General features: G+C 34.8%; 1 protein-coding gene across 2 annotated transcripts in view; it reads left to right on the forward strand.

Moving 5' to 3' along the window:
- LOC117314684 (pyruvate dehydrogenase (acetyl-transferring) kinase isozyme 3, mitochondrial-like) overlaps positions 1-26963 on the forward strand; it is a 32280-nt gene that overhangs the window by 1492 nt on the left and 3825 nt on the right. For both annotated transcript variants that reach the window (XM_033868775.1, XM_033868782.1), the window contains exons 2-11: positions 14869-15010; positions 15283-15354; positions 17408-17471; positions 18410-18548; positions 22719-22805; positions 23580-23657; positions 24308-24384; positions 24666-24764; positions 25145-25255; positions 26694-26807. In XM_033868775.1, coding sequence (XP_033724666.1) covers positions 14869-15010; positions 15283-15354; positions 17408-17471; positions 18410-18548; positions 22719-22805; positions 23580-23657; positions 24308-24384; positions 24666-24764; positions 25145-25255; positions 26694-26807 — 983 coding nt within the window. The remainder of the gene's footprint in view (positions 1-14868; positions 15011-15282; positions 15355-17407; positions 17472-18409; positions 18549-22718; positions 22806-23579; positions 23658-24307; positions 24385-24665; positions 24765-25144; positions 25256-26693; positions 26808-26963) is intronic.

Here is a 26963-nt window from a genome sequence, read left to right on the forward strand (position 1 = left end):
TATCACATGTTCTAATGGAATAAGAAACTGAAGGTAAAAATATTGAACCTTATAGTACCAGGAAATATTCAGAGTTGGTGTTTTATCAAGTTTGTACCAAAACAAGTTTGTACCAAAACAACTCTGTTCTAATTGAAATCTCATTCTGTTATGGTGATAACAACATAGCTCAGCTACAGATTTTGGTTATTTTTAGAACCATTGACGTCATTTGTACTGGAAGTGGTACTGGAGAGATTCCTGTGTCAGCAGCATACTGGTAGCTCAATCCAGCACAAATTTTCATTCCTTGTTGCATTTGTACCCTAGGAGATCTTACGTATACTGCATTATTCAGCTTTAATTACTTTTTCATAAAAATCACATCAAATGTTTGGATGCTTCATAAACCACTAATATAAATGCCCATTATGATTAAAACAACAATGCATGTAAAAGACTATTGAACATAGGTACTGTAATTAATATATATGCAGTTGCCTTGTTGAAGTCCCATTTTTTAGCTCACCTAGCTGGTCTGAATGGCCCTGAATAGGGGAAATTGAGGTATTCTTTTAAATCCCTACTAGTCCTGAATGACGTAATGAATTTTGATGAAATATGATCTGGAGCATTATTGGACAAGAGATTTATTTTTGTATAAGGGTAGGGTGTGACTCCCCTGGGGCCGAAGGGGTGGGGCACAATATGTGAAATTGAGATAAATCCTTTAAATCCCTAGTAGTTCTGAACACCTGAATGGATTTTGATGAAATTTGATCTGGAGCCTGATTTGGCAAAGGAGATCTACTGTATTACTAGAGGGTGTGGCTCCCTTGGGATGGGACACGCTTTGGGCCAATAGGGGAACAGAGAAAATCATTTAAATCCCTATATAGCTACTAGTCCTGAACAACTGAATTCATTTTAATGAAATTGGGTCTGGAGCACTATTGACGAAATGAGATGTAATGTACAAACGAAGGAAGTGGAACTCATGGGGGAGGAAAAAAGGGGCCCAATAGGGGAAACACTAATCCTTTTTACAAGTAACCGAGAGCCCACCCAAAACTTTAAAGTTTTTGGGGTAAGTTTTTGGAAAGCTTGTAAGTCCAAAAGTATACACCTCATGCCCTTCTAATTTGGTTCATACATTCATTAGAGGTCTAGGAATGATGTTATGGCAAAATCATGCAGAAAAAAATTGTGATTTTTTCGCATTTGACCATTTTGTGGACTTAACGTTTTTGGCACCAAAACTCGCTTTAAAGTTTTGGAGGTAATATAGGTCCAAAAGTATACACCTGTCACCCTTCTAATTTGCTTTATACATTCATTAGAGATCCAGGAATGATGCTGTGGCAAAATCATGCAGAATAAAATTGTGATTTTTATACCCCCGCAACGAAGTTAGGAGGGTATACTGGAATCAGGTTGTCTGTCCAGCCGTCTGTATGTAGACGCATTTTGTCCGGACAACTCCTCCTAAACCAAATGGCCAATTTCAATGAAACTTCACACAAATATAGAGGACCATGTGTAGATGTGCATGCCACTTTTTTTTTTTTTCCAAAATTATGGTTGCTTTGGCAACTGGTCACTATAAACAGGTTTTCCGATAAGAACCATAACTTTATGGTTGTCCGGACATCTCCTCCTAAACCGAAGGGCCGATTTCAATGAAACTTCACACAAATATAGAGGACCATGGGAAGATGTATGTGCATGCCACTTTCTTTTTCTCAAAATTATGGTTGTTATGGCAACTGGTCACTATATTACTGGGTTATATTAGTTAGCCTCTAATTAACAGTTCCAATTCACCATTGACTCGTTCAGATTGCGGGGGTATTAGTCAGCCATCCTGGCGACAGTTCTAGTTGACACAAACGTAAGTTTGAGTCTATGTCAGCGCTTTTGAGGTGTAGCTGACAAAATCTACGATGCCCTCTGGCGGATACTGCCTTGGCCAATCTAACCGTTGCTTTACAGTAACTCCGTAATGCTATGCAGTGAATATTTGTAAATATCGTAAATATTCACGATAAAAAATGACATATAGTAAAGTTTAGCTATAAAAAAATCACCTTTTGTTTTGTTGACACAAACGTAGACACAAACGTAAGTTTGAGTCTATGTCAGCGCTTTTGAGGGTAGCTGACAAAATCTACGATGCCCTCTGGCGGATACTGCTGTTGGCCAATCTAAACGTTGCTTTACAGTAACTCCGTAATGTTATGCAGTAAATATTTGTTTAACTTCACGATAAAAAATGACATACAGTGAAGTTCAGCTATTAAAAAAAATCACCTTTTGTTTTGTTGTATTTTAGAAGCTCACAGGACAATGTGTTTTTTTTTTTGGCATTTTCGTTCGCTCTGACACAACTTCCACTGCCACTTCACAATCATATTCTATCGCAAAAATAAAATAGTCCCCTGACTTACGGAGTTGAATGCAACACTGCAGTTTCGTTAGATATATGACAAAACAACAGAACCTCACAAATATATAGTTTTCAAAGTATTTAATTTAAGTATGTTCTGTCGATGATACGTAAGAATATTTTTCCGCGTTGAACGCATTAGATTTCACGTGGAATGATACAATCGACTTTTCGCTGGCGCCATATTGCTGCTTACCTGTGACCCGGAAGAAAAATCTACTAACATCACGCTGAATTTTCATCATCGACATCTATGTGTTTTTGACACAAACGTAAGTTTGAGTCTATGTCAGCGCTTTTGAGGTGTAGCTGACAAAATCTACGATGCCCTCTGGCGGATACTGCCTTGGCCAATCTAACCGTTGCTTTACAGTAACTCCGTAATGCTATGCAGTAAATATTTGTAAATATCGTAAATATTCACGATAAAAAATGACATATAGTAAAGTTCAGCTATAAAAAAATTACCTTTTGTTTTGTTGACACAAACGTAGACACAAACGTAAGTTTGAGTCTATGTCAGCGCTTTTGAGGGCTCTGGCGGATACTGCTGTTGGCCAATCTAAACGTTGCTTTACAGTAACTCCGTAATGTTATGCAGTAAATATTTGTTTAACTTCACGATAAAAAATGACATACAGTGAAGTTCAGCTATTAAAAAAAATCACCTTTTGTTTTGTTGTATTTTAAAAGCTGACAGGACAATGTGGTTTTTTTTGGCATTTTCGTTCGCTCTGACACAACTTCCACTGCCACTTCACAATCATATTCTATCGCAAAAAAAAAATAGTCCCGTGACTTACGGAGTCAAATGCAATACTGCAGTTTCGTTAGACAAAACAACAGAACCTCACAAATAGATAGTTTTCAAAGTATTTAATTTAAGTATGTTCTGTCGATGATACGTAAGAATATTTTTCCGCGTTGAACGCATTAGATTTCACGCGGAATGATACAATCGACTTTTCGCTGGCGCCATATTGCTGCTTACCTGTGACCCGGAAGAAAAATCTACTAACATCACGCTGAATTTTCATCATCGACATCTATGTGTTTTTTTTTCTTTGGTGGCATGTTACTGAATGGGTTATAATATTGATAAAGTTTCGTCGGAATATCGTTGTTATTTTGTACATTGAAAAATCACTCATCCAGCATCCGATTTTGTCCGCCATCTTTCAGTAATGTAAACAATAATAAAAGAAAGAGTAGGTGATCAAACCCAACTTTGAATGTCATTTTCTCGCTGAAATATTAACTTGCATGTGATTGATGTAGTCTGCAGATGGTTAGATTATATAGATGTTTTTTTACGAAAGAAAAAAAGTTGTCTATTCATCATGACAATATCACAACAACGGCAGTCGAGTACCATACGCATGTTTGCAAATAAAAAGTTAAATAAATTCTCACTGAATAGGGTTTCGAAATGTCAAATGGACTTGTGAATATTAATATTGACTTCGGATCTATTGATTATATCCTACGTAATGCACATGAAGTTTTTCGTTTACAGAACGCGTACCGCATTAACGTGGCTGTCTGCATGCAGATGTAGACGTCACTGAAAATTTCATCTCTAATTATAGCGACTGATTCTTTTTTTCTAATATTCGTGATGGTTTAAAAAAAATAGAAAATGATCTATCATTATCATTTGAAATATTACATAACAGTCGAAGCATATTATAAAAAAGAAAGGGGTCTACGATGTACATCTACATAGACCTTTATTATGTTTGGTGGAGTTTTGAACGCTTCAGGGACGGTTAAAGGGCAGTAACTCTTTAGAAAACACCATTTTTCATGGAAATGTACTGATTGCTAAATTTAACCAGAGATATTTAAAGGCAGTGGAAATGTTATATTCCTACATCTGCGGTTTTTTCTGTCTTAAATCATTTCAGCTTCTGAATTAAATTAACCTTTAAACTAATGCACAGTAAAGTATTGATAAATCAATGCAAATAATTTATTATCACTTAGATTTATTATTATTATTTAATCTTTTTTTCTTTACAACACTAGTACATATTATTTGAGAAGAACAGCAAAAATTACTAAGTTCATTATTCTTCTAAGCAACAAAAATTTGTAAAACTTTTTTGTGTTGTGCATATATCCTATTGTGAAATAACTTGGCATGACTAAAGATAATAGTATTGTCTTGATGACTGTTACATACTATATCATAGGTTGAGTTAAATAATTATTTTCTTCTTGTCAATTATGGTAAATGGTGAAAACACATTTTTTTCATTTAAATTGTTAAGTCGGTTTAATGTTCAAATTCAGATTAATTTAATTAAAGCAACTATTAATAATGTATATATGTGTTAACTTTTCTGACAAAGTCTTCAAGTAACCTGATTATATTTGACAGAGAATCAAAATAAGTAATTTTGTTGTTAAGAATAGTGGGCTTAGCCATTTACAACTGTTTAGATTCTACTTAATAAGGTTTGATTTTTAACATTTTGGCAAATTTATCTTATCAATATCCAATTTAGTTTTAAAGATAAGCAGTACTTCCATTTTTATGAAAATAAAAATTACTTCAGTGTTCTAATAATTTAAACACATGAACAATTGAAAGAAATACATTTGTATGAAAAGCATTCATAATGGACTTTGAAGAATGCTACTACATGTACAGTTCATCCAGTTTGGGCATTCGAACTACATTTTCATCTGACAGATGCTGCAGATTAAAAAAAAAACTCTGATTTTGAAATCGATGATATCAATACATATAGCTACATTCACATCTCACTAACATTAATTAACATGATATATATACCATACATACATATATATATGTATCATGCAGTTACAGTTATGTATATGGTACATATACTATTGCGGAGAATATTTGATGCAATGTACATAAGTGAAAAACAAAATTCCACTTCAAATTGATTTGAACTGTACATGTGAATGAATGTGTTTTTGTTGTATAGATGATTTGTAGCTACACAGTATGGAGTGTAAACATATAACGTAGAGTGCTATATGAAAATCATGTTCACTCTTAAGAAACTGTCTCAAGTCTGAGCTGATATGAGCATGTAATTCTAAGTTTTGAATATAGTGCTTAGTTTAATGTGCCCGTCATGATGGTATACCCTGCCCTGTCTACATCCGCATTCTACGCTTCCAGAGTCTGTTTATCAGACCCAGGTGTTTTTAACCCACCATCATCAGATGGTGGGCTATTCAAATCGCCCTGCGTCAGTGGTCCGTCCGTCCCTCCATCCGTAAACAATTCTTGTTATCGCTATTTCTCAAAGTACTGAAGGGATCTTCTAAAATTTCATAGGTTTCTCTTGGTTTCTAGTTATGCATATTGCATTTTGAGACCAATTGGAAAACAATATGGCCGACAGGCAGCCATCTTAGGTTTTGACAATTGAAGTTTGTTATTGCTATTTCTCAGAAAGCACTGAATTGATCTTTCTCAAATTTCATATGTAGGTTCCTCTTGGTGCTAACATTAGTTATGCATATTGCATTTTGAGACCAATCGGAAAACAATAAGGCCGATAGGCAGCCATCTTTGATTTTGTCAATTGAAGTTTGTTATCACTATTTCTCAGAAAGTGTTGACGGGATCTTTTTCAAATTTCATAAGTAGGTTCCCCTCGGTGCCTAGTTATGCATATTGCGTTTTGAGACTAATCGGAAAACAACATGGCCGACAGGCAGCCATCTTGGATTTGGACAATTGAAGTTTGTTATCGCAATTTCTCAAAAAGTGCTGAAGGGATCTTTCTAAAATTTGATATGTAGGTTTCCCTTGGTGGGTGGTTATGCATAATGCATTTTGAGACCAATCGGAAAACAATATGGCCGACAGGCAGCCATCTTAGGTTTTGACAATTGAAGTTTGTTATTGCTATTTCTCAGAAAGCACTGAATTGATCTTTCTCAAATTTCATATGTAGGTTCCTCTTGGTGCTTACATTAATTATGCATATTGCATTTTGAGACCAATCGGAAAACAATATGGCCGACAGGCAGCCATCTTGGATTTGGACAATTGAAGTTTGTTATCACTATTTCTCAGAAAGTGCTGAGGGATCTTTCTCAAATTTTATATGTAGGTTCCCCTCGGTGCCTAGTTATGGATATTGCATTTTGAGACTAATCGGAAAACAACATGGCCGACAGGCAGCCATATTGTATTTTGACAATTGAAGTTTGTTATCGCTATTTTACAGAAGGCACTGAAGGGATAGAACAATCTGCCACAAAATATCATTCAAAACCTTGACATAACATCATTCAAACCAGGGCTCGCACACACGATAAAATCCTAAAACAATCACACAAATGTTTTTAACCTGAGCTCTCTCTTATCTAAAAGCTGGTAGCTAGATGGGGCGCTACATCAAATGTATAAATATTTTTTCAAATGCTAATGATAATGATAATTTGTGAAGCGCTTATAGGCATGGGATCCTCAAAAGTTTGAAAAGAAAGGCCTCATTAATTTTACAGGTAATCTAGGACCTTCATATTACATCTACAACTACGTATACATTAACCCATTGAAGATGTCAAATAAGATTACCCGAGTACCTTTTCTGAAAATTAGCTGCCAAGACGCACTTGCAATCAAAAGTAGATATGAATTTCTTTTCTTGCCAATATTTTGTCCTAGTCCTAATCAGGTATTGGTGATGTTCCATACAAAGTTGACCATGTCCCCACTAAACAAAAGCAGTTAGAATAATTTGTTTTCGTTTGTGTCTTCAGTACTTTCAGTACTTTGATTTTTTTTGCATTTGACCATTTAGTGGACTTACTTTTTTTGACACAAAAACTCACTTTAAAGATTTTGGTGGTTAGTTTTGGAAAGCTTGTACAAAGTCCACACCCTTCTTATTTGGTTTATACATGCATTAGAGGTCTAGGAGTGATATTATGTGACATACAATTTCAAAATGACATGCTTATACATACATAAAAAATGAATGCGATGCAGGCCCTTTGTGTTTGAATACCGTAGCTATTTTGTTGTTGTTATTTTTTTTTGTATACAGGACAGTACTGGTAAATTAATATGCAAATGAAGGGACAAGTCATTAATTAATTACTAGTACATTTGTAGTACTTAATTTGAATATACACATAATTAATGCTGGAGCAGTATTACTTGATGTGTGCGATATCGACACAGCCTGATTACATTTCAGCAGTTCTTTGTCCATCCATAACATGTAAAGTGTACGTATATATATATATGTATTGTAATGTTGACATGAACACTATAGATATCAATATATAGTTTTTTGACCAAAACACACCTGTTGCTGTAAGTGTACCTCGACATTCCAAGAAAAGGAATGCCTCCCTGTAAGTGATATAAACATGGCTGAAGTGAACTATTTTGTTTTAATTTTGTTGCACTTGTTTGTTTGAGAAAGGTGTACATATATACTTGGTATATTTAAACTAAATAATTTGCAAGTTGATAGTTGAAAAAAATTCCTCACAGGAATTATGTGGCCACCTTCCTGTTCAAGTGAGGTAGCTATCAGCTACTACAAGGAGATTGTAACAAAATAACCCTGACTGTTGATGGGGCAATCACCGCAGCTATAAATATAAATGGTCTGTTCTAGAAAGATGGCATTCTGCCACAGTGTATAGGATCAAAACATATATACTTTGGTGTCTCCTAAAACTTCACCCCTTGATGTAATTGTACCGTTGTTGTAGTGAAGTGCTACTGACTACCTCTCAACCTCCACTTCTGTATTGGGTACAATGACCTACATGTATATAATACAATGAACAGAGTACAGAGTAGATGTAGTAGGCAGTAGGATATCCAATTGAAAAAGGGATAAAATAGGCAAAAAATGCTAAAACACTTTAAAACTAATTTGAATCGAAGACCTTATTTTCAATAGTAACAAAACATTGGTCACTGTAAATGTTGATATTGATTTGTGTTCCATCTGGTACACCTATAGCTATGTTATGGATTTATATCTCCTGTAAAAATATGTATATCTCCTATAAACAGTAAATGATTTTCTTTCTCCTGTAAATGGATTTATGTTCTGTTGGATTTAAATCTCCTGTAAATGGATTTATATCTCCTGTAAATGAATTTATATATCCTGTAAATGGATTTATATCTCCTGTAAATGGATTTATATCTCCTGTAAATGGATTGATATATCCTGTAAATGGATTCATATCTCCTGTAAATGGATTTATATATATCTCCTGTAAATGGATTTATATATCCTGTAAATGGATTTATATCTCCTGTAAATGGATTGATATATCCTGTAAATGAATTTATATATCCTGTAAATGGATTTATATCTCCTGTAAATGGATTTATATCTCCTGTAAATGGATTTATATCTCCTGTAAATGGATTTATATTGCCTGTAAATGGATTTATATTGCCTGTAAATGGATTTATATCTCCTGTAAATGGATTTATATCTCCTGTAAATGGATTTATATCTCCTGTAAATGGATTTATATTGCCTGTAAATGGATTTATATCTCCTGTAAATGGATTTATATTGCCGGTAAATGGATTTATATCTCCTGTAAATGGATTTATATTGCCTGTAAGTGGATTTAAATTATATATCCTTAAATAGATTTGTATGGTTATAATTATGAATCACTTAAGATGTGTTTGTTTTGTTTTCATATATACCTGTATAATGAATCAACAGTCAGCAATCTTTACTCAGTAGACAGTCAGCAATCTTTACTCCGTAGATGTTATTAGTAATTTCATGTTCAGGTGAACATAGATTATTAAGCCCACATATCATCTATGAACAGCTTGATCTTTTCTAGCTGATTATATCACAATTGAAAAAAACATATGTAAACTGATGTTTTGATCAACACAAACCAGATGGTACACGTCCATATATGGGTGTGATATAGGTGCTGGTCAATATACAAGAAAATGTAGTGGGCAGCTGTTAAACATGAATTCTTCATGATGATCGATTGCTACAGTAATTATTTTGTACCTGAAGTTTGAACTGATCTGTAAAGGAATTGTACCCATGCTAGTTAAGATTATCTTAACACCATATATAACTTGACTGGATAATTAAGTTGGACAAATCTGACCTATTATATATATATATAATGACCTGTGAATATTACACATATTGTAACTATAGAGATTAAGGCTTATATATACCTAGCATTTGACAGGATTAAAGTCTTATAATCACATTATGGCATGGTCCATGTAAGGATTAGATTTAGAAGTGTTAAAGGATGACATATATTATAAGGTTTTGTCCCAGAAACTGATATAGACAGGACAGTTATTGTAATCTTTAGTCTGGCGAATTCAAGGCCAAGGATGAGGTGTTATATTCCCATAACCCTGATTATGGCACAAAACACATTATTATCATGTTATTTGATTCATGAGTTAGTTTAAGAGATGTCCAGCACCTGTGAGATTAAAACATCGGTCTGTTCCGTGGACAGGGATATCTCAACCCGAGTGTACATGTCAGCACATACGTACATGAGGCTTGCAGAGTGCTGGTCAGCCAAACTTTTACATGAGGGTTGAGATATCCTTGTTTGCGGAACAGACCCATATTTGATTATACTTTTTTTTTCAGATACTTGCAAGCAAATATAAGTTGTTATGAATGTTTTGATTGTTTTTTTCATGATGACGTCATATTGTTATGACACATTGAGCTGCATTTTAATTATGTTTTGAATTATGCTAAATGTGTTCTCCTTCATCTTGTAAAACAAAATATATTATAATATGTATGTTTATTATAATCCTATATGCTGATGCATAAGGAACAAATAAAATTGTCGACAGGTGGACTTAATTTCTTTGTTTGTCTTTGGGAAATGTAATTAGAAGTTTTAGATTATAAATGTATGCCAAAAAAAACTTGGATACATAAAAAAAGAATTTTTGGTCGTCAAAATATCCTTTTAATTTGTACCTAGAGTTTTACAATGGCTTTTCCCAGTATTCCACTGGCCAGTAAATAATTGTAGGTCTGACCTACATTAACCTAGCTCTGAAACAATATACCCTAGTAAGCTATATAGCAACATCTGTATCTAGGTCAGATCTAGACCATCCATGAATTAGCTCTTCCTCTCAATCCAGTATAGCTATATAACTGCAATGAAATGTACAGTTTTATATAGATTTGTAGTGGCGTCATTATACTTGAATCTTTTATTTGGGTCGAGCCTACAATTTTATATATAGAGGCGTCATGCTTAAATCTTTTTTAGCCCACCATCATCAGATGGTGGGCTATTCAAATCGCCCTGCGTCCGTGGTCCGTCGTCCGTCCGTCCGTCCGTCCCTCCCTCCGTCCGTCCGTCCGTCCGTCCGTAAACAATTCTTGTTATCGCTAATCCTCAGAAAGTACTGAAGGGATCTTTCTCAAATTTCATCTGTAGGTTCCCCTTGGTGCCTAGTTATGCATATTGCATTTTGGGACCGATCGGAAAACAACATGGCCGACAGGCAGCCATCTTGGATTTTGACCATTGAAGTTTGTTATCGCTATTTCTGAGAAAGTACTGAAGGGATCTTTCTCAAATTTCATATGTAGGTTCCCCTTGGTGCTTAGTTATGCATATTGCATTTTAGGACCAATCGGAAAACAACATGGCCGACAGGCAGCCATCTTGGATTTTGACCATTGAAGTTTGTTATCGCTATTTCTGAGAAAGTACTGAAGGGATATTTCTCAAATTTCATACGTGGGTTTCCCTTGGTGCTTAGTTATGCATATTGCATTTTGGGACCGATCGGAAAACAACATGGCCGACAGGCAGCCATCTTGGATTTTGACCATTAAAGTTTGTTATCGCTATTTCTGAGAAAGTACTGAAGGGATCTTTCTCCAATGTCATATGTAGGTTCCCCTTGGCGCCTAGTTATGCATATTGCATTTTGAGACCAATCAGAAAACAACATGGCCGTCAGGCAGCCATCTTGGATTTTGACAATTGAAGTTTGTTATCGCTAATTCTCAGAAAGCACTGAAGGGATCTTCCTGAAATTTCATATGTAGGTTCCCCTTGGTGCCTAGTTATGCATATTGCATTTTGAGACTAATCAGAAAAAAACATGGCCGACAGGCAACCATCTTGGATTTCGAAAATTGAAACTGGTTATCGCTATTTCTAAGAAACTAATGAAGGGATCTTCCTGAAATTTCATATGTAGGTTCCCCTTGGTGCCTAGTTATGCATATTGTATTTTGAGACTAATCAGAAAACAACATGGCCGACAGGCAGCCATCTTGGATTTCGAAAATTGAAACTGGTTATCGCTATTTCTAAGAAACTAATGAAGGGATCTTCCTGAAATTTCATATGTAGGTTCCCCCATGTGCCTTGTTATGCATATTGCATTTTGAGACCAATTGGAAAATAACATGGCCGACAGGCAGCCATCTTGGATTTTGACAATTGAAGTTTGTTATCACTATTTCTCAGAAAGTAATGAAGGAATCTTTCTCAAATTCCATATATAGGTTCCCCTTGGTGCCTAAATCTTAAATTTTGTATATAGGTTTCCCTTGTTTGAAAAGTACTAGAGGTTTCTTCTGAATTTACACAGATTAGTAAGACTTAGAAGAAGAGAAAAGTAGAGAAAAGATCAATCTGACATGGAACCTATGAAGAACATTCAATGGTGGGCGCCAAGATCCCTCTGGGATCTCTTGTTTATTTGGGACAAGAGTATACAATTTTAACAATTCGGAACATTACTTAAAAAACAATTAATGTGTTTGAGTACACAATAAAGCCTTCTCTAACATCAGCAATAAGATCTGAGGACAAACATCAAACATCTTTTTATGTATAGGCATACATATCACATGTTGAAGGTTATAAATTGATAGAATTATATATACGGTATTAATATGGGGTATTAATTTTGTGCTATATCTATAAATGTCAAAATCACTACAAAATGTACAAAAAATTTAAATCCTTTGTGAATTATATAATTACCAACTAAAAGATGTATTTACAGTATACAAAATGTAGCTTCACAGCTATAAATAAAACCGACATATTGGGTAGACAAATATGTCACATTTTGTCTGTGATAAGGAATATACCGGTAACACTGTTCATGGAATATTGAACACTTTGAAACATTAGCCAATATATATATGATTAATTTTCAAACAAATTTTCCCATGTAATCAGTTGCACAAGACTACTCTATACCTTTATCATATTAGACATATACAGGGTAATATATAAGAAAACCCACTAGCACTAGCAGAAAATGGAATTTTCTTGCAATTTTTACCTTTTCTTTTAAGAAAATTAAAGATGCTACAGGTTCAGTTTAATTGGACCACTATGTTTTGTCTTGGGCCGAATACCTTTGAATTTAAACTTGCCCAAATTAAAGGACAAATAATTCACTTCTGTATAGATATTTTATAACCTAAGTTGTAAGGCCTGTACCTGAATACTGACCCACCAACATGTATCAGACTACAGGTTATCTGGTTTGATTTCTGTGTAAGGTAGCTGTTCCCAGGGGTCAGTATATATACCAGCCCTTCATAATCATTGTGTGTATATATATATCTGTTAGATTACAGGGGTGATGACGTAAAGTCATACTTAGAACAAAAAAACAACCTGTCTTGTATTAAAAAAGCTTACGTTAGAATGTCAAAGCGGTTTATATTGAGTTCTTTTTTAGAACATCTGTTATTGACGCCTTGGAAATATTAAAATTCATGATACCTGTAACAGTACATATTTCATTTAACATTCTTATTCTAAAGTTTTTCATGCAGGAAGTATTGTGCCAATTCATGAAAAAAAAAAAAAATTACAAGCTTATTATATATAAGGCATGCAATCTCATTGTCACCACAGTAAAAAAGATCCCACAAAGATCAATCACACTCTGTTACTACATTCATTTTACTTTGAATATAAAAATGTTACTGCATTAATTTTATTTGAATATAAAATGTTACTAAAAACAGTGGATCTTCACAGTAAGACGTAATAGCTACAGTATTGTGACATCTTTTCATATTCATGATGACAGAATATAAAATGTTAACATTTGAAGAATAATTATTTGAGGACATGATATTGGCCCTTGATGTATGAGCAGACATTACACATGGGACTTTGATAGTGTCAAGTCACTTTGTTGGACTGGGCTAAGATATACAATGTAGGTCAGTCAGCACTGACAATAGAGGTCCTGTAATCTAGCTAGCTTACTTGAGCTGTGCCCATGACCTAGAGAGACTCCATTGTTTACAAATACAGGACAGTTTAGACTCACGTTTTAGCTCACGTGCCATTTAATCTATAGGTCAATGGCCAGTAGTGGCTTTCTCTACTGATATGTGGCTGGTCTCCGGTTATCATACTGTTGTTATCATTGATCAGTTGTTGTTTGTCTATAATTTCATGGGAAATTTTGTGCAAAAGAAATGAATCATACATGTACCTATTATAGTCTGAAATAAAATTCATCTCAATCATTTAAAAACCAGACATGTCTAAATTATATTGTATTCAAGTTTGCTTTTACCTGTAGCGTGCTGTCCAACATGCATGAAATCACAACACTGACCTATAGCTAATTATGCATTCAATTTTATTACATATGTTTTTAGCTCACATGGCCATGGTCCGAAGGACTGGTGAGCTTATTCCAATGGCATGGCAGGCTTCGAATTCAGTTGTCCCTATCTCCGTCACATTTTCCTTTAAATCAATGAATGAATTTTGACCAAATTTGGTCAGAGGCATCCTTTGCACAAAGGGAACAAATTTTAATGGTGACTCTGGCCTTCCTCCCCTGGGATTCGCTACTAGTCATGAAAAATCCAATGGATTTGGGCCAGATTTATTAAGAGGCATCCTTTTGAGAAGGGGGAACAAATATTGCATAACTGGTGACAATTGACCCCAAGGAGCCAAAGGAGCAGGGACTAATATAAGGAGCACTAGAAGTAAATCCTTTGGATCACTATTTGTCATAATGGACATATTTCATATTAAAATTTTCTTCTATGAAAATGAAAAGATTTTATCTTTATTTGGTCATGCAGGAGCAGCCTTGAGTGAAGGGAAACCAATTTTGTATGAACTTTGTGCCTGCCCCAAAAAGGGCCTGAAAGGTGAAGCCTAATAGGGAAAATATAGCAAAGTGTTTAAAAACCTCCGTCCTGATCTGTAGAATGAAAGGATTTGGTCTATGTTCAACTGAAGTATGTTTGGATGAAGGGAAACCAATTTTGTATAAATACAGGTCCTCAATCTGGGCATCTTGCTTATAATGAAATGAGTATTTCATCAAAGATTATTTAAGGAATGAAGTCCTTTCTGTTTTTATGATATTTTTTGTTTCTGATATAAAGCAGAAATGCTTTCTGTTACTGCAGGTTCAAAGACAGGAAGTGAGGAATCATCGTATGTGTTTCTTCGCCATGAGCTACCTGTTAGATTGGCAAACATCATGAAGGAAATCAGGCATCTTCCAAAAAACCTCCGTAACATGCCCTCTGTCAACCTTGTTAAAAGCTGGTAATTATATTACTGTATACACCCCATACCCCAACCACCCCATGACAAGACCTTTCTGTTGGTACTACAGGTGTGGACCTGCTGACCTTGACTGACCGTGACCTTTGACCTACTTCAAAAAAACCTTGTCTGAATTTCAACCCACTCATCAAGCTATGTTGTCTTATGTCTTCGGACAAATCTTGTTTACTCCTTTAAAAGACTTCTTTTCCATTCTGGTATACTGGTAAAGATTTTTAAAGAAATATGCATTTTTTGATACTCTTTTTCAGGTATGATCAAAGCTTTGAGGAAATATTGGAATTTGAAGGCAAGAAAGATGTAGATACAAGGGTTCTAACAGAGTAAGTATCACCCTAATTCCTGTATAAATACCTAATCTGATAGAGAGCCAGATCACTTACCACTACCTAGTCAGTTTGGATGTAATATCATACACTGCCAATAAACATTACAATATACAATATCATACAGATCTAGGTGATTAGAATTTTTATTTAATATGGGCCATATAGTAAGGCCATAGTAAGTACAAAAAACAAGCCTTAGACCCTCACAATAACAACAGAATAACGATATTAAAAAGAAACTTAAATTTGGCAGAAAGACACATTATGTAACATTGATGAGAACAACATTTAAGGTTAATATGTACAGTAGTATAGGCTTAAGTTAAAACCAGTAACCTTACCCCTCTTGAGCTCAAATAATACACATTTTATGTTATAAATGACCCACATTAACAGTATACAACATACTTACATACATGATACTTTAATATTGTCTAGAATAGAAAGAATATAACAATTGTAAATAACATATGACTTAAAAAACTGATGGTTATTATAAGAGGATAGTAAAACAAATAATGAATACAGATTTTAAAACCAATGGTAAATCATACAGATATAAATAAAGTCAGGTTCATTGTTTTAAATGTGCTGAAGGTGTTTGTAAAAATAAAAAGAGAGAAAAAAGAGAGAAAAGGATATGGAACTGAGGTGATTTATGAAAAACTCATTAACATATTAAGTCATTTTTGTTAAAATTATCTTAAAAATTAACTTCTTTGAACATTCTGCTTTATTTTTCTTTTCTTTTTTTCCTTTTTGTTTCATCAAAGGTTAAAAATTTAACATTTTTTAAATGATATATAAATGGCATGATACCTATTTGATCTCTTCTGTTAAAATGTTCAGTTTGATTGTGATCAAAAGACTAGATGTTTGTCTTCAAGAGCTAACATGTAGGAATACGTAAATGTAATTTACCTTATATTACCTAGGCAAGGTTTTGTGATATACACCCAGTCAATATCAGGATCTAAGTCATGCATTTCAGCTCTACTCTTTAGTATCTATTAATTTTTTTTTTAATTTGAGGGGAGGGGGTAGGGAGGTTCAAACCCTATTGCCATCTACGAGTATGAATCTTCTTCTGGCGCTCAATAAATGTTAAATACAGAATTGATACTCAGATGATCCAATAGCAAGAACATTTCTGGACTTTTGATTTTACAGTTCTGTCTGCACTAATTCAATTTACAGTTATGTTAGTAGAATTCCGTGAAACTTCCTTACAATAAATTCAACAAGACTCCCTTGAAATTATTGAAATGAATATAAACTTTTAATAAACTAAGCCACTAGCTGCTACATATGTATACATTATCAGGTAAACACCAGTGGGCCTCTTGTCAAACATGTTACCTAATGACTCATCTACTATAATTAGGTGGAAATAATTAAAAAAAAAGATAAATAAATAAACAGGTGTAATAAAGATCCTACAATACTGAGCACCAACATCTGTCTGGGATCTCCTGTTTATCATGTGTAAGTTGTAGGGCTTGCAAAATATACTTAATCAAATTCCCATCCAATGACCTCGCACTCCCTTAATATATTTAACATTAGTACAAGAATAGTCGACTTACTTTATGTATGTATGTCCTTTCTAAAGATACGGATTTAATCAAGTTGATGACAGAATAGTTCCGAATGATAAGGGAACTTGTAGACCGGTGGCCCTTATATAAAGGTTCATACAAGGACAAAAAACATTGCCCATATTTGTATATCAACTAATTTACCTGGTATTAGGTAGTAGTTTTCTGACGTTTAATTAATAACTAGTATAATTATATCCTAAATTGAATGTGTTTAATCTAGATTTGTTCTGCTCTTTAATGAAATATTGGATTAAGAGAGACAATTTACAGAGTATTTATGTTTGAAAAGGACATTGAACCTCGATAAGAGTAGAGCTGAATGATGAACAACATTAACAAAGAGTAAAATAATTTTGATGACAGAGATTCCATCGCCACTTTGGTTCAGTAATGCTTGGGATAGGGACATGCTTAAACATCCATTAGTTGACTTTCAAATTTTACAGTTTCTCAGAAGGCCTGCAGAAAATCAAGAATCGCCATTCTAAAGTCGTGGAAACAATGGCCCAGGTTTGTATCTGTATAGAACAACCTGGATTAACCTGACATTTGCCTTGGTAGGAATGACACAGCCTATTTAGGCTATTAGATTTAGCTGGTGGTTAGCATAATAAAGTGTGGTGTGTTTTAGACTGATGTGTCTGTAGAACTGTCTAACATTGCAGTATATTATTTTTGTGCTATTCTAATTATATAAGAATATGATATTTATATATGTATGAAAGCTATTATGTGGACTCATACGCTCAGGGATTTAAGCCCATGGCCAGTGTACTAATTAAAATCTTATACAATTACTGGCCAGTGTACTAATTAAAATCTTATACAATTACTGAGACCTCAGTATACAGTATTTGTTATTGAGAGGCGAAAAAGATGTTTTATATCAATTACTAAAAGCACGGGGCATTTATATATAATTACTTGGTACAAATTGTTTTGTACCAAATTTTGAAGAGCACACTGGTATTAACTGTATACCTTAATTACCTGTATTACACTAATACTCATCTCTGGACTGTACAGACCAGTAGCTAGCACCTGTTTAGTAAGGGAAATATACTAGCTCTTATATATATAGTGTACCTGTAGGACTTGCTTAGTATTTATTTGGACATTTTAGTTGAAAACTGAAATCTTAACAAAAGAAATACAACTAGAGTAGAGTTTGAATACTCCTCATTGGACTAAACTTGTTACCACAGTATACAACTTGTTTTGATAGAGTAATATATGTTATTACAGGTATTTGGTAAGTAGGGAAATACATAAGTTGTCCCACCTTGCCATATGTACAATATTTAAGTAGAAAAGACTGTTGAGAGAGAGGAATGTATGACATTTAATTAAAACTGATAATCTAAGAGTATATATTACTGGGAAGCGATTAATACATAATATGATGTACTTCCATGTGGAGACTAAAATTGTTTTTTTCTCTCTCACAGGGAGTGCTGGAGTTACAAGAGACCTACCCTTCCTATTATAACTTTACAACTGTCAACACAAACACCGAGGCCATACGATACTTTCTAGATAGGTTTCTATTATCCCGCATCAGTATACGGATGCTCATCAGCCAGCATGGTAACTATTGTGGACTTTGTCAATTTGTCTTGTGTATGCTTAAATGTTATATGTCAAATAAATCAAATGCACTTCTATAAATACATATATGATTGATATATGAATCATTACAGTTTAAGGATTTTGTAGGAACAGCCTTGTTAGTGACAAAATACAATATGATAGCTCTCTGGAGACCTGGGATATTTATATACCACATGTATTGTGTTGTGGGACCGTGGTATGACATCATTTCAAAGTGTCACCTCAATTGAGTGTTACAGCACACACTTTTCTAATCCCTAGTGACAGTAACTATAGCACCAACCCAAGACCATTTTATACTTCCTTGTGGCGAGTTAATGCTAATAAACCCTGACCCTGTAAGGAATCATCATTTGCTCAGCTTTTCCTTGGGGGAGTCGCTGTTTATACTTCTCTGTGGCGAGTAAATACTGATTCACCCTGACCCTGTACTGATTCATCATTTGCTCAGCTTTCCCTGGGGGGAGTCAATATTTATTTACACTTCTCTGTGGAGAGTCCATGTTGATTCACCCTGACCCTGTTGTGAGTTGTTTTTTATATAGTGCTATGATCATGAGTCAATAATTGCTCACCATACCTTTGTGATGACTTGTTATTTACTGACATTTCTCAGTGGTGAGTGAATACTCTTTAAAATGTATTCACTCAGAAACAGGAGTCGCCCCCTTTGATTCTTGCTGCAGACAGCCTCCCTCTTGTTCCTTGGTTCTGAAGCTCTAACATTTACTTTGATTATGTGTTAAAAAGAAAGAGAGAAAATCAATAGTTCAGTGTGATTAGGGTTGATTCATTTTACCTGTTATAGTCTCTAATGGTTATTTCAGGATCGGAAAATCTTCATCTCCAAACACTGAAGTAACCTTTAGCATGCAAGGTGATGTTAAATCTTGTGCTATATTTATTATAATGGTATTGAGAGCAGTACCAGCTCTCTCAATCACCTAGACTTAGTAGATTACTGGGCTTCTTTGATACATGCTACAGACAGCCTTCCTCAGTCATCAAGGAAGTCATTTGCCCGAGTAGTATACATATCCTAAATGCAGGGAAACTTTTTAATTCAGAAATCTACACATAAGAATGTATGATAATTACCAGGGTAATGAGCGTATAGCTGTGGAAGTCCTTATAGAAACTGTATTAGTTCATATCATGTGACTTGATGCACGCAATGGGGAATACTCTGAAATGATGTTCAGCAACATTTTAAATTAAACATTGAAAATGGGTTACTGTGTGTCATAAGCTAACCATCAAAGTTAAAAATTTGGTTATTTTTAGATTGCTTCAATTAAGCTGTAAAAATTGAAGTAGGTAATAGATTCGTAACATTGTAAAAGAATTGAAATATTTTGAAATTGATTTAAGTTAAATTAAATTTAGCCAACAAGTAAACAACATTTCATTGACCTGATCTTATTTGGGGGTATAATTAATTACTGTACAATATACATGCTCATGTAACAGTGACCTTATTACTGGAGTACATTTGTATATGTAAATAAATTGTACGTACTAACTTAAGTTGAGTTTAGACAGAATGATGGCATAGATCTAGAGCATGTCATAATAAAACATGTTTCTTTTCCCAATTTTTGGGCATATCGGCTAGTTTCTAGGTTTCGGTCCATTTCCTGATTTCTGTTTCAGTGAATTACCTGATATCTATAATTCAGCCCTTTACCTGATATCTATGTTTCAGTCTATTACCTGATTTTTATGTTTCGGTTCATTACCCGATTTCTGTTTCAGTGAAATACCTAATTTCTATGTTTCAGTGATTTACCTGATTTCTGTGTTTTGGTCCATTACCTGATTTCTGTGTTTGGGTCCATTACCTGATTTCTGTGTTTGGGTCCATTACCTGATTTCTATGTTTCGGTCCATTACCTGATTTCTATGTTTTGGTCCATTACCTGATTTCTGTGTTTGAGTTCATTACCTGATTTCTGTGTTTGAGTCCATTACCTGATTTCTGTGTTTGGGTCCATAACCTGATTACTGTGTTTGGGTCCATTACCTGATTTCTGTGTTTGGGTTCATTACCTGATTTCTATGTTTGAGTCCATTACCTGATTTCTATGTTTGGGTTCATTACCTGATTTCTATGTTTGAGTCCATTACCTGATTTCTATGTTTGGGTCCATTACCCGATTTCTATGTTTTGGTCCATTACCTGATTTCTGTGTTTTGGTCCATTACCTGATTTCTATGTTTGGGTCCATTACCTGATTTCTGTGTTTGAGTCCATTACCTGATTTCTGTGTTTTGGTCCATTACCTGATTTCTGTGTTTGGGTCCATTACCTGATTTCTGTGTTTGGGTCCATTACCTGATTTCTGTGTTTGGGTCCATTACCTGATTTCTGTGTTTGGGTCCATTACCTGATTTCTGTGTTTGGGTCCATTACCTGATTTCTGTGTTTGGGTCCATTACCTGATTTCTGTGTTTGGGTTCATTACCTGATTTCTGTGTTTGGGTCCATTACCTGATTTCTGTGTTTGGGTCCATTACCTGATTTCTGTGTTTGGGTTCATTACCTGATTTCTGTGTTTGGGTCCATTACCTAATTTCTGTGTTTGGGTCCATTACCTGATTTCTATGTTTGGTCCATTACCTGATTTCTATGTTTGGTCCATTACCTGATTTCTGTGTTTTGGTCCATTACCTGATTTCTGTGTTTGAGTCCATTACCTGATTTCTGTGTTTGGGTCCATTACCTGATTTCTGTGTTTGAGTCCATTACCTGATTTCTATGTTTGAAGCCATTACCTGATTTCTATGTTTCGGTCCATTACCTGATTTCTGTGTTTCGGTCCATTACCTGATTTCTATGTTTGAGTCCATTACCTGATTTCTGTGTTTGAGTCCATTACCTGATTTCTGTGTTTGGGTCCATTACCTGATTTCTGTGTTTGGGTCCATTACCTGATTTCTATGTTTTGGTCCATTACCTGATTTCTGTGTTTGAGTTCCTTACATGATTTCTGTGTTTGAGTCCATTACCTGATTTCTGTGTTTGGGTCCATTACCTGATTTCTGTGTTTGGGCCCATTACCTGATTTCTGTGTTTGGGTCCATTACCTGATTTCTATGTTTTGGTCCATTACCTGATTTCTATGTTTGGGTCCATTACCTGATTTCTGTGTTTTGGCCCGTTACCTGATTTCTATGTTTGGGTCCATTACCTGATTTCTGTGTTTGAGTCCATTACCTGATTTCTGTGTTTGGGTCCATTACCTGATTTCTATGTTTTGGTCCATTACCTGATTTCTGTGTTTTGGTCCATTACCTGATTTCTGTGTTTGAGTCCATTACCTGATTTCTGTGTTTGGGTCCATTACCTGATTTCCGTGTTTTGGTCCATTACCTGATTTCTGTGTTTGAGTCCATTACCTGATTTCTATGTTTTGGTCCATTACCTGATTTCTGTGTTTGAGTCCATTAGCTGATTTCTGTGTTTGGGTCCATTACCTGATTTCTGTGTTTGGGTCCATTACCTGATTTCTGTGTTTGAGTCCATTACCTGATTTCTATGTTTGAAGCCATTACCTGATTTCTATGTTTCGGTCCATTACCTGATTTCTGTGTTTGAGTCCATTACCTGATTTCTGTGTTTGAGTCCATTACCTGATTTCTGTGTTTGGGTCCATTACCTGATTTCTGTGTTTGAGTCCATTACCTGATTTCTATGTTTGAAGCCATTACCTGATTTCTGTGTTTGAGTCCATTACCTGATTTCTGTGTTTTGGTCCATTACCTGATTTCTGTGTTTGGGTCCATTACCTGATTTCTGTGTTTGAGTCCTTTACCTGATTTCTGTGTTTGGGTCCATTACCTGATTATTATGTTTCGGTCCATTACCTGATTATTATGTTTCGGTCCATTACCTGATTATTATGTTTGAGTCCATTACCTGATTATTATGTTTTGGTCCATTACCTGATTTCTATGTTTCGGTCCATTACCTGATTATTATGTTTTGGTCCATTACCTGATTATTATGTTTTGGTCCATTACCTGATTATTATGTTTGAGTCCATTACCTGATTTCTATGTTTCGGTCCATTACCTGATTATTATGTTTCAGTCCATAATTACCTGATAACTGTTTCAGTTCAATACCTGATATCTATGTTTCAGTGCTATTATACGGTTCCCAGATAGCGGATAACCCTCGATACATTGGTGCAATAGACCCTGTCTGTGATGTACTGGAGGTTTTACAAGGTAAACTGAATCTCTGTTACTATAGCTAAGTTATGGAACAATCCAAACTGTAATATGTATGTGTAGAATCCAAACTAGTAGGTACTCTTATTTAGTTCTTTGTATTGTTTAATTAAAGCTATATTGCTCATGTAGCATTTCATTAGTGAATCAAGAGCTCACATTGATGTAGTTTGGAATTTTAGAATATTATCGTTACCTTGATGAGAACATTTCATTTCTCTCATAAATAAACCATGAGCTGCGAGTGATGTATTAACATTTATAGGAGACAGACATTTTATTTCTCCCATAAAAAAAACAATAAACATTGAGTGATGTCACATTTATAGGAGAGAGTGATGTCACATTTATAGGAGACACAGACATTTTATTTCTCCCATAAATAAACCATAAACTTGGAGTGATATCATATTTATGGGAGACATATATTTGATATCTTTTGTAAATAAACCATGAGCTGGGAGTGATGTAACCGTTATGGGAGACATAGAAATTACCAGTAACTGTTACAGGAGACACAGTTTATTTCTCCTGTAAATAAACCATGAGCTGGGAGTGATGTAATTGATATGGGAGACATAGAAATTACCAGTAACTGTTACAGGAGACACAGTTTATTTCTCGATCCTATAAATAAACCACAAGCTGGGCGTGTTGTAATTGTTACTGGAGACACAGAAATTTGATATCTTTTGTAAATAAACAATGAATTTTATTTCTCCTATAAAACATTTACAGAGTCACAGGAATAAAGACTGATTTTGTTTACAGCTGCCTATAGTGATGCCCGTTTCTTATGTGAAGGGTACTACCTAACGGCACCAGACATGGAGGTGACATGCCTTAATCGTAAGTTATCTGAAAATCTCCTGTAAGGTCCTTAGTACATGTAGAATACCTGCTCCTAACGGCACCAGACATGGAGGTGACATGCCTTAACAGTAAGTTATCTGAAAATCTCCTGTAAGGTCCTTAGTACATGTAGAATACCTGCTCCTAACGGCACCAGACATGGAGGTGACATGCCTTAATCGTAAGTTATCTGAAAATCTCCTGTAAGGTCCTTAGTACATGTAGAATACCTGCTCCTAACGGCACCAGACATGGAGGTGACATGCCTTAATCGTAAGTTATCTGAAAATCTCCTGTAGGAATGTACTAGTAGAAAAATTGTTATACCTGAATTCTGGTGGAAAAGGTTTCTAAAACTTTCACCTTTTAAAGAATTATGACTTCATAATTATGTAAATTGTAAATGCTTTTTAGAAAAAATACAAAACATTCATTAAGGTAAGTGGGTAAAATGTACTGGTTGATAATATTTTTGATATTTTTGTAACCTGAAAGTAAGTCTAAATCTATAAAATCATTCATATATTTCAGTAATCCAGTAATCCAACACATGTGTACTTTGTACTGACAGTGTTACATTACACAGAGAATATAGAGCTAGAATTTATATTTAGGTTGAAATGTAAATATAATTACATTCTTTCCAGCTTATGAAGATGATAAAAAGATCCAGATTTCATGCGTACCGTCACATTTACTTCATATACTGTTTGAAATTTTAAAGGTAAGTTAAGTGAGCGAATGGTGACAAACATTTAGAAATGTACATGTATAAGGTTTCAACAAAGGGGTGAAGATGATGAACGACACATTGATGTCTGTTACTGTGTAGGGATGTATCCTATTTCAATTATTTTCAATCATTATTCTAAACTGTGACTGAAATAATTTTCAATCATAATTCTAAAAACTGTGACTGTCAGTAGATGGGCTGGTAGAGCATTAATTTCACGTTGTTTGTACCTGTACTTGATAAGATGAATAACCATTTTGACTTTGTACCAGAATTCCATGCGTGCTTCAGTAGAAACCCACTCCAACAAGGACACCATACCAAATATATCTGTAATGATTGCCAAAGGCAAGGAAGACCTCACTATCAAGGTACGATTGACTCTTAGTTAACACAACAGTTGGGTTAAGTGATGGATTTACTTTAAATGTTAAAGGTCTAGTGATTGCCTAATCATTTTACTGCTATTTATGTTATGAATGCATGGTAATTAAATGTCTATATTGTGATTTATTTTGTAGTTCAAGATGTCAGAATTCTAATTACACTGACTGAGTATAAGGTTTTAGTTTCACATAACACATATTCATTGAAAAATAATGGAAAATTATTAAATGTTATCTGTGTTTTACCACTGAGAGAGATAATTGCTCATTGAATTGTGACATGGGGATATAATGTTAGTAGTCCATATATTTATTAGGATCCTTGACATGAATATGTGATACATTAAATGTGCCTGTATTTTCAGATATCAGATTGTGGAGGTGGTTTCTCCCAAGATATACGGAAGTTAGTGTTTGAATACATGTACTCTACTGCCCCGCGGCCTGACTATGTTGGGGAGGGAAACGCCCCTATGGTAAGTTCTTCCACGTATTTACACTACAGTCTTGTCTCTGATTTAAACCACTGGAAAATAATCCATATTGAGTTATAAAAATATTTTATCAGTTTGTGCTGCCATGCTGTAACTTTTAGATAAATATCAAAGTATGCAAAATAGGACATATGTTGTCTTTTTAAAGATGTTTATAATCTAAACAGATGTTCATGTATTCTCTGCTGTTTGGATAACAGCCTGTTTCACTCACCTGTCTGGATTTAACCAAACATCAAAATTATGTTCAAGTTCAGTTTGTTAATATCTATATTTGTTGATGTCAAACAATGCTATATATGGTTATGGGGTGTGGATCTCCACGGTTTAAAACAATATAACCAAGAAACTAAGTCCCAAGGGTTGGGGAAAGACCCCAAGGCCTATTTATATGTACATCATAATTGTTTTTATCGCTTTTTTGCCCAACAGTGCTATATATGGATATAGGGTGGAAATCTCTATGGTTTCAAAGACATATCAAAGAAACCAAGTCTATAGGGGTGGGGAAATACCCCAGGGCCTACATTTATAATAGGATTGTGTTTATCATTTGATGCCTAGTAATGCTATGTACGGTTATGAGTGGGGATGTCAAGGGCTTAAACAAGGAAGATTTAAAGGATTTACCTCAATATTCACTATTGGGCCCACCCCTGCGGCCCCCGGGGAGCCACACCCGCTATTTACACAACATAGATCTCCTTTGCCCAATGGTGCTCCAGAGCATTCATGAAAATTCAGTCATTCAGGAGTAGAATCGAATTAAAGAACTAACCTCTACATGTCCAGCAAAATTGGAATTTGAGTCTATTCCTTTTTGTTTTCTTGCTAAGTTCCGACGAATCAATTCTTTTCCATTTGTGGGACTAATTTACACAGAAACTTGGTCCGTCAGACCCCGTTATTATTTTTGGGAATTTCTTGAATGCTTCTATAAATAAACATTTCCTACAATTTTGGATTCAGGATAATTTGTTAAGTATAAGCCTGAAAACTGTAAAGAGATCAAAATGTTAACATTTATATATATTTCTTTGAAAGTATGTGGCTTTAAATGTTATACAAATTCTGTTCCCCTTCCCCCAAGGATGTTCCTGACAAATGTTATACAAATTCTGTTCCCCTTCCCCCAAGGATGTTCCTGACCAAATGTTATACAAATTCTGTTCCCCTTCCCCCAAGGATGTTCCTGACCAAATGTTATACAAATTCTGTTCCCCTTCCCCCAAGGATGTTCCTGACCAAATTTGCGATTTAAAGAAAACGTTGACAGACGACGGACAGACAGACAACGCGTTTTGGTATAAGTTCACTGGACAAAAATTGAATATGATAAAATGTTGTCTGTTCAGGTGAAGTTTGACGACCAATGTAGTATGTTAACAGGTGTATATTTAATATTTTTTGGTGATTGAAGGCAGGGTATGGATACGGATTGCCTCTCTCCAGACTATACGCCCGGTACTTCGGGGGAGACCTACAACTGAGCTCTGTAGAGGGCCATGGCACAGACGCATACATCTACCTTAAGGTATCAAATTACCAGGCCACATATGTAACATGTTAAAGATGTATTAAGATCTTTTGTGAAACTGTGTCCTGTGAAACTGTGTCCATTTGAAATAATTGAAAAATTATTGAGTTCATGAAATAGAAATTGAAAAAAAATGTGTATATGAGATAACTG

This window comes from Pecten maximus, chromosome 2 (genome assembly GCF_902652985.1).
Source record: "Pecten maximus chromosome 2, xPecMax1.1, whole genome shotgun sequence".
Classification (NCBI taxonomy): Eukaryota; Metazoa; Mollusca; class Bivalvia; order Pectinida; family Pectinidae; genus Pecten; species Pecten maximus.